Here is a 13,265-nt window from a genome sequence, read left to right as displayed (position 1 = left end):
GCAATTGGGAGGTTAGATGGACGGTGGGAGAGCATAGAAAGGGGGGGGGGGGCAGAGAAGGAGAAAAGTAGAAAGACTGGGTACATTGTTGGAATGGGAACAGGCAAGGGCTAGATGGGTAAGGACAATGACTAACGAAGGTTGATGCCAGGAGGTCTTGGGAACGCAGGATATATTGCACAATTCAGAAAAGCTGGTGTTGGTGGGAAGGATCCAGGTGGCACAGGCTGTGAAGCAGTGTTTGGTGGCATGCTCAGCAACAGGGTGGTCCTAGTCTCAACCTTCATTAGTCATTGTCCTTACCTATCTAGCCCTTTCCTGTTCCCATTTCAGCACTACACACCCCTCTATTCCACCATCTTACTGAGTCTTTTTACTTCTCTCCTTTTCCGCTAACCCCCTGCCCTCCATCTCCTGACTGCCCCTAGCTGCCCCACTCTCCACCTCATCCCTGCACACTCCCAGCACACTCCCAGCAGCACTGTACCATCCCCCACCCCTATCCTGTTACCCCTCCCCCTCCCTGCCCCAGCCTCTTCCTTACCCCTATCCAGTTCTCTCTCCCATAATGCCCTGCTGCTCGTAGTCTGGCTCCAGCTGCCAGAGACTGTGGTCACGTGTGTGCGAGTTGCGTTTGTGTGCATATGTTGTCTGCTTTTGACAAAGGCCTTGATGGTCGAAAGTTTACTTTCTGACAGTCTTTTTGTTGCGCCTTTCTGCGACTCAGCATCTCCACTTTGTGGTGAGTAGCAATTATTCTATTCATTATTTTGTTACTGTATTGTTACTTATTTTAATGACAAATGTTGCCAAGTAGGCACAACAATAGGGGTAACAATAAGGATGATAGGCATTGTACAATTGTCGTAAGGCGATTCCAATTAGTGAAGGGTCAACAAAGAAAGAGCAATCAGACTCCTCGAAACATAATGGTACCTGTCCATCTGTAATAGAAATGCATTAGCACTGTGAGGCCAAGGCTATGTCTGTGCATTATGGACAAAAACTTTAAGTGGAACAGTTTTATTTGTCTTGTACATGGAAAACTGAAAGAAAATTGAAAATGTAACACACTCGTAAGTGTGTAAAACATAGATGCAGACAACATATGAAAATGGGTTTTTACTAAAGTTTTACGTAAAATTTCACTTTTCTTATGACCAGCTCAAATTACATGGAACCTTGATTTGCTGTTGCTCAAATTACCAGAGCTCTACTGTACTTCATTTTCCTGCTAGCATCTATTGGAGCTTCATAAACTAGGCTTACCCTTTAGCACCCCCAGAAGTAGTCCATTGGTTTCATATCTTGTGACCAATCTGCCCATTGACTACTGTGACCAATATTATATTGTCATACAAACTGTACTTAAATGTGGTTCGTAACATAGTGCAATGTGTGCCAGCAACCCATCATATTGAAACCACATAAGCAAATATTCTCAACGCCATTTCTTCTAGGAAGTGTGGGAGGACAAGTTAAAGGACCATTTTGTGCAAGACTCCATTCAGTTTATGAGTAAATAGGTAAGGTCGAGTCACAAACTTGTTTGTGAAACCCCCTTGTACGTTAACGGCAAACTTCTGTTGATAGGATTGACACACCTGTGCATGTGAATTTCCATCATTCCACACCTGGCTAGTCCTACTGTTGAACATGCCCCCTCATGTAAACATGATACTGTTGAACATCTCTCTCATGTAAATGTGCCCTCATGTGTAAATAACACAAAAGCAGAAAAATTGGTGTTTTCTGTATGTTGCTATAGGAACTAATTTGCAAATGACACTCCAAATGGGAAATCTGCTGGCTGTAGTGAGTGGGAACAGCTGAACACAACTTCATTGTGCTACTGTTCCATTACAGTCCGTAAACTTATCCATAGTACTGCTGTGTATCACTGTTAACACACAACTAACACCTCTGGAAAACGAAACAATAGACAGAAATAAGCAGCACTGAATGCAGTCATCAGAACAATGAGATAAGGAGGACATTACTTTCGTGGGCAGCAGCTATTGTGAGCAAATGGAAATAATTTGCACAGCATACACTTTCAATACTTACATTGTTGTGCACTATTTGTAATGCAATACAGATACAAAACTAATTGGGGCAAAAACCAAACAAAATGCAGTAAATCGGTAACAAGCTGTTGGAGACTGTGGATTCCTCGTAACAAAATACTCAGATGGTAGCACTGAAATCCTCTGAAAGTTTGTTGGTGGAATTATGGGTCATCCTGTTTGTCTGAATTACCTCAGATGTTTTCAATAATCACAGAAAGTGTCTACTTGAAGTTAGCACTCTTTTAAGTTGGAATTTTTATTTCCATTTATTGCTTTAGCTACTTCATCTTGTGTGATAGTGTTGATGTCCACTGATCTAATACGTATGCTTGCTTTATATTTGTTGGAGTGGATATTCTTATTTGTGTTTGATTTTATTATATTATCAGCATCATTTGTCAAGAAATTATTAAATGTGTTGATTGCTTCTAAGGGATTTGTAACTTTTTTTATTTTCTTGTGGTAATGGGGTAATGGTACAGTTATATGTGATGCGGTCTTCATAAGTTTCCTTTTTTTCATAACACTCTACATGACCTTTGTTTTATTAGCTGAATTATTTGTGTATTTATCATAATGCATTATTTTTCCTGCTCTTATTCTTTAGTGTTTTGAAACAATATTATGAAAAGGAAAGTTGATACTCACCATACAGTAGAGATGCTGAGTCACGGATAGACACAACAAAAAGACTGTCACAATATACTTCTCCATCCTTAAACAACCCCTGCTCCCAACCTCTTACCGCATGACTCATATCCCTGTAATAGACCTAAATGTCAGACCTGTCCCATACATCCTCCCACCACCACCTACTCCAGTTTGGTCATGAACATCACCTATCTCATCAAAGGCAGTCTGTGAAACCGGTCATGCAATCTATAAGCAAAGCTGCAACCACAGCGCTGCATTCTATGTGGGCGTGACAGCCAACAAGCTGTCTCTCCGCGTGAATGGCCACTGACTATGGTCAAGAAACAAGTGAACCACCTTGTTGCTGAACATGCTACCAAACATGACGTTCATCGTTTCAGTGACTGCTTCGCATCTTGTGCCATATGGATCCTTCCAACCAACACCATCTTTTCTGTATTGCGCAGGTGAGAACACTTCCTGCAATACACCCTACATTCCCTTAACCCTCCTGGCCTCAACCTTCTTTATTCACTGTCCTCACCCATCCAGCCCCTTTCCTGTCCCCATTCCAGCACTACACAGCCGTCATTCCACTATCGCACCCAGTCTTTTTACTTCTCTCGTTTTCTGCTACTTGCCCCCCCTCCCCATCTCTCCTCTGCCCTTCGTCTAACCTGCAGCACTTCACTGTTCGCCATCCCCACCATACTATCCCTCCCACTCCTGGCCCCAGCCTCCTCCTTACCCCCAGCCAGGTGCCACTCCCATCATGCACTGGTGCTGCTGCTCACAGTGTGGTTTCAGTTGCCTGAGACTGCAGTCGTTTGAGTTAGGTGTGTGTGTGTGTGTGGGAAGGGGGGGGGGGGTGTCTATGTCTATTGTTGATGAAGGCCTTAATGGCCAAAGGCTTTATTTATTCGTGGCAGTCTTTTTGTTGTGCCTGTCCGTGACTCAGCATCTCCACTGTATGGTGAGTATCAACTTTTGTTTCCATAATATTGTTACATTCCGTCCTGGATTTTCGCTTGTTTTAGTATTTTGGAATATTTTTGTATAATACATGTTTAATACAGGTGAAGACTTATTCAAATTACACATTTTATGTAGTAATGTCTGTATCTTCTCCTGGCATGAAACTGTTATTTCCATTTTCATTCAGTTGTTTGTTCTACAGCTGTCTCTTAAGGTTACAGCCTTTTGAAAATAAAATTTGAAAGTAATGAGTTAATATGTCAATGAAGGCATTAAATTTTTCATTAGGTCATAAATTTTATAAACTATTAATTTTGTTTGTTTGTTTAGTATGTTGTTGAAGTAGCAAAGTTGGTATTTGTGCTAGGTGGCCACTAAAGCCTGCATTGAAATTTTTTTAGATAACTGCTGAATGCTCTCTTCTTGACCTGAAACTGATCTAAAGCTGTTTCACAAGTACCTGTTATCCTGGTAGCAGCATTTAAATTTAAGATGTAGCAAGGTTCATAAGGACCTTTCTGTTTCTATTTTTTGTAATAAACATCAATGTTAGATTGAACAACAAAAGCAGTCAGGCATTGAATGTCAAAAACAAATAATCAACTGTTAGCCTTGATTTTGATTGCATGTTCATAGCATAATCAGTTGATGAGGACACCACTGGTAACACAATTAAATTCTATAACTTGTTGATGGTTTACCAGAAATTTTATTTGTTGTTGTCTGAAAGCTTTGTGTAACACCAGCAGTACATATTTTGTACTTGCTTCTTTTGTACAGGCTACTTACTGTAGAACACACATTATTAGTTTACTGTATTTTCTTGGTAACAATGCTCATGCATTTTTTGTAGTGTTGTTTATTCTTCAATGGCAGGTGGTTCGACAACTTCAGCCAGGGTGATTATGCAAGATCAGGTGGAGCAGCAACAGACACAATAGTATTGCCTGCAGGTCCCTTGTCTCAATTTCCTCACTCCATTGAGCCACACCTAAGATCTCTCGGCATGCCTACAAGCCTTCAGAAAGGTGTTGTTACACTTGTCAAGGATTACACTGTGTGTCGTGCTGGTGAAGTTCTAAAGCCTGAACAAGCTCGCATACTGGTAGGTGTTATACACATTTCCTGTGGTCAAATAAACATTAACTACATCTTAAAAAAGGTTTGTTCTGTATTTTAACAAGAGGCAGAAACAAAATTAAGATTTCAGTATGTTTGCAGAAGTCTTCGCTGTGAATTGTCCATACACAAACATCATTACATAATTATTTTCATGTTCTTTTACTGTTAAACAATAACTTCTGTCACTGTCAAAATAATAAATTCTTGCAATAGCACACTACTTGCTTAAAACATTCATTTGCTGTGAGAATGATATTTGGACCAATAAATGTGCAGATAGCACTACATATCATTGATACCCATGTCTGAGTTTGGTACTTAATTTAAAATATCTCAGCTTACCAGTTCATTAAAATTTCTGTGGTTTTCACCTGTAACAATCCTGTAGTAAGTGCAACATAGGAAACTGCAAAAAGAGGACAAGATGTAGAGTTGCTTGAAGGAATGAGGAGACTCGGACAGTGTACTGTAAACCCTGGCAAGTATATTGTTGTGATTAAAATAGATAACATTTTCTTTAGGAGTGGTGGTATCAGAGTGTGATAGTATTAACAAAGCTTCATACATTCAATGTGCCTTGGTGTGAAGGGAATCATAATCTAGGCATAAAACAAGTTGCAGGTAGATTCTACCCCTGAATAATGTCGTACAAGAATGTGCGAACACAGTTTCCACAGATTATTGTGTGAAATGTTGATGACAGTTTGTAACACCATTGATACTTGGGTAGGATATTTGCAGAATGTATAAAGATAATGAGCATAGAAAAACTGAAAGGATAGCCAGTTGGAATATATCCACAAAATCTCACTTCATAAACTTTAATATGAGATCTTCCTTCAGACTTGTGGCAAGTCTTTAGTCACCTTAAAAACTTCAGAAGCTGTTGGACAATACAAAACTTGAGCTGGAAAGGAAAGGGCTTGGACTTTGAAAATTTTTATGGGAGGAGTCATGAAATAACATTGCGTGGACCAGAGCAAAAACGTTTGGGTGGATATTATCGGAAAGCTAGAATTTTTAAATCTGGTAGCTGGCTCTGTAGTGTCATTTGTGATTAAGTTTTTGGGGGAGGCGAAGGGACAGTGGTGTAATAATAGTTTGACATACTGGCAACAGTTTGGCTATGACGTTAATTAGGCAATTGTGGATGACATGAAGCACATTGCTGAGAAGTTCCGCACACTAGTGTGAAGATCGTATCACTCTGAGTAGTATAAGTTCTGATGGAGCATTCTGTGGAATCTGCTAGCACAGAGTAGGGTTGCTCAGGAACGGAAAGTGATCCCGCAGATGTCTGATAGAAGCATTGTCCCTCGCTTGATTGCCTGATGTGTGTCATGGCCTACTAAGAGATCATTTTTTTGGCTAATTGTGAGCAGCAATTAGTCAGACCTGAAATGTCCACCCTATCTCAGCGATTTCCACTAGTCACTCCTTTCAAAATAATGTGCGTGTGTGTGGGTGTGAGTGCATGTGCATGTGTGCAGGAGAGTTGGGGGGGGGGGGGGGGAGTCCACCTAAATTTCATTGTAGCTCATTGTGTAAATTTGCTGCAAGTTCAGGTTAAGATGATCTAAGCAGTTTCATTGTGGGAGTCATAGTTTAATGCATGAAAGTGTATAGTCCCCATGTTGTGTAGGGTTACATTTCATGCTGACATATGGCTGTGGGCTAACATTTGTTGGGTTATTGCAGGTTGTATCTCTTGTATTATTGAATAACTAATTATATTTAGAATGTAAGAGGAAATACTAAATATATTATCATAACCAGTGGCTCAGTCATAGTTCCATTAGAAAGAATACTACGCAGAGATTTACAAATTGCTGTTTAATGTTGTTTTTTTCTGATACATTGTGTGTGGCAGGAGCAGATGAGGGAGGGGCGGAGGTTGGGTTGGGGTGGCAAGGAAAGGATATGCTTGAAATAGAGTTATATAGTCTCTGGTGCTGAGGAAGTTTTCTGATTAATTCAGAAGCCAGGCTGTAATTAAGAGAGAAAACTTGAGTAACTTGTACTTACCAAATCCCCACATTGAGAGACCACATAGTGTACCATAATCGGTCCCTCTCCTTCCACTCCTGGTCCTTTGCAGATTCTGTGTGGGCATTTGCAGATTCTGTGTGGAATGAAATGTTGTCAGTGCCTTTCTGTTTAAGCCTGAATTTAAATAATTTTATTCTCATATTATGTGATGTAAGTTCATAAAAGTAATAAATTTGTTAACTCTTATAGTTATGGGGGCTCGAATTCAGAGAGCAAGATCTGAGCAATGCATGACACGTTTCTTGTAGTCTCCCTCCTTGGAGCTAGTTGAATAACTGTGTGACTGTCCACTGACTGATCTAATCAGTGATGAAGTGCATGGCATTTTCAAGTCCCAGTTTCTCTTAATTGGTTTGGGTCCCATACCAACAAACAGTACTTCAGAGTGTGTTGGATGTGGCTTCTTTTGTGGTCAGTTACACTTCTTTGGAGTTCAACCAATAAATCTGTAGGTCATCTACCTTTCCGATGGCTAGATCCACGCTGCTGTTCCATCGTGTAACATTCTGGACAAGGGTTTAGGGTGGTCTTGTGTGTTGCAGTGTGAAGGCCTTGAACATGGCCCAAGTAGATATTGGGGAGCCTTTCAGTTTCAGAACAAAATTTAAAAAATATTTCTTTCACTAACACAAATTAGCATGCTATACAGATTCCAGGATTGAAGATTCTTGTGAACCGTGTGACCAGCAGTATTCACTATAGACACCTATTCCAAGGAAGTAAGTTTACACTTTGATGATATTTCTGTCTTTTTGTCTTGTTCTCTCAGAACAAGACTGAAGGTTAATGCACTCTTGGAGAATTCCTTGCCATTTTTTCTCTTACCTCGGGGCTTGTATTGTGTGATTTTTAGCACTGAACCTCTTAAACATGTCTCGATAATTATTCTAAGAAAAAAGTAATAATTCCTAACTAAGCTCTTTAGTTTCATAACTTTGTAGAGGAGCTAATAATGTTATAGTTAAATCTGTGGGAGTGTGTTTCAGGTGAGTTTGGAAAAATTCTGGAAAAGGGAACTTTGGTGTAATTTTTTAGTGAAAAGCAAGAACTATCTTTTCGCACATGCACACAAAAGGACGTACATACGTAGGGTAATTTTGTTCTTCACAGGAATGCATGAATAATTTGTTCTCTGTAGCTATAAGACTGCAAAATTTTTGATGCTGATTGCTTTTCTTTTCACAGAAATTGCTTGGCCATGAAATGGCAGTTTTCAGGCTTGTTATGAAGTCTATGTGGTCAAAAGATGGTACATTTGAGAAATTCAAGAGAAAGAAAGAAGAAGATGCAATAGTAGATCATGATGATGAAATGGATGATGCTGAAATGGAAGAGTATGCTAGCGAAGAAGAAAATGAATAGTATTACCTGACTGATTTACATTTTAATGTTCGTACTTATAACTGTAAATATTCTACCTGACGTTACAAAAACTTCAAACATTGTAAACTCTATTTTATGTAATTATGAATTCAGTGTAATGTGCCAGTATGAGACAACTGCAGTGTTGCAGTATTTTTAAAGAAACCAACTGAAGTAACCTATATACATTTCATATATTTATATCAGCATATATTGTAACAAAACTGATGTATGTAATATCTAAATTTCTGATGCAACTTATATACTATTGTGATATTGCTGCACACTTGGAATTTTGTGAACTATCGAAGTGGAAAATATCTGGTAATTACAATTTTTCATAACCAGCATAAATTTACTTTTTAATACAGTATTAAATGATTGTAATCTCATGTATGTGAAAGTGAGAAGCTCGGGTAAGTTCACCTTTTGTGGAATATTGAGGGTGTGAGTTAATGGATCTACTGATAATTTTTGAATGACAATCTGCCACACTGGCTGTAGTTAGTTGTATTAAAAAGACCTAAGTTAAATGAAGACACCTGAAGTAGACAAAATACCTCAGAATTATTAGGATCTTTGAGAGAACGTACCTTGACGGGTGACAGAGATAATGAGACAAATGTAATACCCAGTGACTTCATGAAGAACATTACAATCCCAATAACAAAGAAGCAAGTGATTTACAGAATCATCATTTTAATAAGTCATGGTTTCAAAATACTAATGTGCATCACCTAGAGAAGAATGGAATGACCAATAGAAACTGACATCAGAAAGATCTTTTTTTCTTCTGGAGAAATGTAGGCATGCATTAAACAGTACTAGCCTACGGCTCATCTTGCGAGACAGGTTGCAGACAGACAAACCTACATCTTTAGCATTTGGATTTAGAAAAATACTTTTGACAATGTTGGCTGTAATGACTCCTTGAAATTATGAAGTTGTTTCAGGTATAGGTTGAAACCTGAAATTGATATAAGTGAGATTTTTTAGGGATCATTTAAGTGTACATCAAAAGGATAAGCTAATGGGAAATGGAGGTGGTGGTTTTGTTGCAGTAGACTAGAAACTCAAAGCCACTGTGATAGAGATTGAAGGTGCATGTGAGATTGTAAGGGCAAGACTCAATATTAGGAGTGGGCATAAAATAGTAATTACATCCTCCAAATGCCTGCCAAACTCATCTCCTGATGTTTACTTGTATATAATTTACCCAATCATACTGCAATTGTCAGTGGAGACCTAAATCGTCCAGCAATCAACTGGGAAAATTACAGCCTTTTTAGTGGTGGGCTTGATAACACATCCTGTGAAACATTACTAAATGCCTTCTCTGAAAACTAGCAAGAACAGATAGTTCGAAACTCCACTCCTGATGGAAATATACTGGATCTAATGGCAACAAATAGATCTGACCTTGAGAATGTCCACATCAGACCTGATATCAATGACCATGACGAGGTTGTGACAACAATGATTACCAAAGTACAAAGGACAAATAAAATAAGCAGAAAGATTTATATATTCAGTAAACTAGTTTAAAAAAATCAGTAGTGTCATATCTCAATGAGGAACTTGGAAACATTCAGCACTGAGCAGGAGCATGTAGAGGAACTATGGCTCAAGTTTAAAAGAATATTTTACCTTTCACTAAATATGTATGTACCCAGTAGAACAGTTCGTAAGGAGAGGTCCCCTCAATCATATACAGTCACTAAAGAAACAGAGATTAGTACATAATAGGTGTAAAACAATGCTTAGTATTATAGAGAGAGAGAGAGAGAGAGAGAGAGAGAGAGATGCAGAATGAGACACGTGTGGTTGTCAGGATGGCAATGCACGAAGCCTTCAGCGACTACCATAGCAGGATATTGTCAAATGATCTTTCACAAAACGCAATGAAATTCTGATCGTGTGTGAAGGCTGTTAACGGCACTAAAGTTATTTTCCAGTCCCTAGCGAATGAGACTAACTGAAATTGAGGACAGCAAAGCAAAATCTGAAATGCTTAACTCTGTTTTCAAATGTACTTTTACAAAGAAAAACCCAGGAGTTTTGCACCAGTTTAACCCTTGTACCATGGAAAGGTGAATGAAATAAGTATTAATGTCAGTCGTGTTGAGAAACAGCTGAAATCATTAAAATTGAACAAAGCTCTGTGGCCTGATGGAATCCCTCTCAGATTGTATATTGAATTTGCCTCTTCTAACTATAATCTGCCATAGATCCCTGGAACAAATAACCATGCTCAGTAGTTGGAAGAAAGCACAGGTAACACGTATACAAGAAGGGTGGTAGAAGTGATCGACAAAACTGTCCACAATATCTTTTACATCAATTTGTTATAAAATCTTAAACACAAATTCTTAGCTTAAACATAATGAAGTATCTTGAGCAAAATGACCTCCTATATGCCAACCAGTGTGGATTGTCGAAACATCGATCATTCAAAACCCAACTCGCACTTTTCACTCATGACATATTGAAAGCTTTTGGTCAAGGCAGTTGGTAGATACATTGTTTCTTGATTTCTGAAAAGCATTTGACTCGGTACCATAACCACACACATTATCAAAAGTTTGGACATATGGGGTAACAAGTGAAATATGTGACTGGCTTGAGAATTTTTTAGTGTGGAGGACAAAACATGTTTTTGTGCGTGGATGGAGTGTCATCGTCAGATATAGAAGTAACTTGGGGTGTGCCCCAAGGAAGTGTTGAAACCATTGCTAATCATGTTTTAGGTTAATGACATTGTGGGATGATACTAATAGTAACCTTGTACTTTTTACAGGCGATGCAGTTATCTGTAGAGATTCACTGTCTAAAGAAACTGCATAAATATTCAATCAGAAACTGAGAAGATTTTTAAGTGGTGCAAAGATTGGCAACTTGCATTAATGTTTAGAAATGTAAAATTGTGCACTTCACAAAACGAAAAAACATAATAATATCAATTATCACAGTTGGAATTGGCCAACTGATAAAAATAGCTGGGGGTAACACTTTGTAAGGATATGGTATGGAATGATCACATAGGCCCAGTTGTGGGTAAAGCAGGTGGTAGCCTTCTGTGTGTTGGTAGAACAGCGGGGAACTGCAATCGGTCCAAAAAGGAGATTGCTTACAAATCACTCGTACGGCCCATTGTAGAATACTGCTGATGTTTGTCGGGATATGCAATGTATACAGAGAGGGGCAGTACAAATAGTCACAGGTTTGTCTGATCAGTGGGAGGGTAATACAGTGATGCTGGAGAAACTGAACTGGCAGACTCGTGAAGATAGACATAAACTATACTGAGGAAGTCCATTAACAAAGTTTCAAGAACCAGCTTTAAATGATTACTCCAGGAAGGTACAACCACCTCACATGTATCACTCGCATAGTGATCTTCAGGACAAGATGAGAATAATTACAGCATGCACAGAGCCGTTCAGTCAGTCCTGCACTCCATACATAAATGGAATGGGAACATACTCTAACAACTGGTATGATGGAATGTACCCTCTGCCATGCTCTTCATGGCGATCTGTAGAGTATGGATGTAGATAATAAAGGTGCAGCAGAAAGTTACAAAAAAGTTGTGTAGAAACCAGACCAGATTCTGAGGGAATGAGTTAGGAATTGAGACATTGAAAGTAGCAGAGTGTTTATATTTGGACAGCAAAATAAGTTATGATGATGACCAAAATAGAGATAATACAGAATGCAAACTGGCAAGAGAAAGGACATTGTTACTGAAAACCACAAATTTGTTAACGTCTAATGTAAATTTAAATGAAAAATCCTCTCTGACGGTATTTGTCTGAAACGTAACCATGTATGGAATTGAAATGTCGGTGTGAAACATTTAAGACCAGAAGAGCATAGAAGCTTTTGAAATGTGGTACTACAAAAGAATGCTGAGGATTATGTGGATAGATTAACTTCAGATATGCAATTCTGTCTCATAATTTATTAGTTTTCTGGGTTGAATTTTTCTTTGATAATTAAGCACCTGATTGGTAGATAGTGAAAGTCATTTTTCACTATAATATTATATTTGTGAATGTTGCTGCTGTTTTGAACTGTGATTGACTGTTGACAACAAACGTCATAAGGTAGCTCATGTACTGTGAATCTTTTGGCAGTATGCTTTCTAAAACAGGTTATAAGAGTGGACACTGGAAACCATAGTTTTTCCTTATTACAAGCTCCTGTGTAACAAATGCCAGTTTACCCAAAAGATGATACCATAAAATATAAGTGAACCGAAATAGAAAAATGAAGTCAACATTTTGTCAGTTGCAACTTGAAATAGTGTGGTAAGGCCTTCTGCTGTTAAAAATTGAATTTATTGTTTTTCGTAAGTTGAATGTATATATTCCTGTATTTACATAGTTCTCATACATACCTACATAACATACAAACTCCATTTGACTTTTTGTACTTTCTGATGTTAAGCGTATTTAATTTATTGAGATTTATTGCGAGTGTACCTTCACATATGTACTGGCTGTTTAGTCAAATGTGATGTGAAGCTTGAGGCTTGTGGTAAGGGCTAGAAAAATTACTACAGTCAAAATTATGTACAATAAATGTATAGCAACCTGTTTGGACAATTTTTTTTTTCTTCTTTCGTACAAGATATTGAGGCTATGGACCCTCCAGAAGAACAGAATTCCGTGGTAATAATTTTCCATTATTAGTATGAAAAAATTGCTGTTAGTCTTGTGTTGTGATCAGACTAGTTGTATGACACAAAATACTGATGTTCTGATATTATTTCTGTGAGCAGAGTAATGAGCAACAAAAGTGAGTTATTTGAGAACAGTATTAATTATAGTCGCTGCTTATTGTAGAATGTCATACAAATCAGTGACTTGTAGTAAGTCAATCATATGATTAATTGTGTTTTATTCATCTCATGACGTACATTTGCAATTCATTTGGCTTGCATACAGGAGTCGATGCATATTACATGACCTCCATAATAGAATGGAAGTGTAATATGGAAATAAAGAGCAACAAGTTATTCAAATCACGGAGCTTGGTACCGTTAATAACACT

At 38.3% G+C, this 13,265-nt stretch overlaps 1 protein-coding gene across 1 annotated transcript in view; it reads left to right on the top strand.

Moving 5' to 3' along the window:
- The window catches only part of LOC126475179 (mRNA turnover protein 4 homolog), a 44,483-nt gene extending 35,930 nt beyond the window's left edge, over positions 1-8,553 (top strand). The window contains exons 4-5 of the mRNA XM_050102817.1: positions 4,554-4,782; positions 8,034-8,553. Of these exons, the coding sequence (XP_049958774.1) occupies positions 4,554-4,782; positions 8,034-8,210 (406 nt within the window). The 3' untranslated portion in view covers positions 8,211-8,553. The remainder of the gene's footprint in view (positions 1-4,553; positions 4,783-8,033) is intronic.
- Positions 8,554-13,265: the final 4,712 nt, after the last annotated feature.

The sequence above is a fragment of the Schistocerca serialis genome, chromosome 1 (assembly GCF_023864345.2).
Source record: "Schistocerca serialis cubense isolate TAMUIC-IGC-003099 chromosome 1, iqSchSeri2.2, whole genome shotgun sequence".
Taxonomy (NCBI): domain Eukaryota; kingdom Metazoa; phylum Arthropoda; class Insecta; order Orthoptera; family Acrididae; genus Schistocerca; species Schistocerca serialis.
This window is presented reverse-complemented; position numbering and strand designations above follow the sequence as displayed.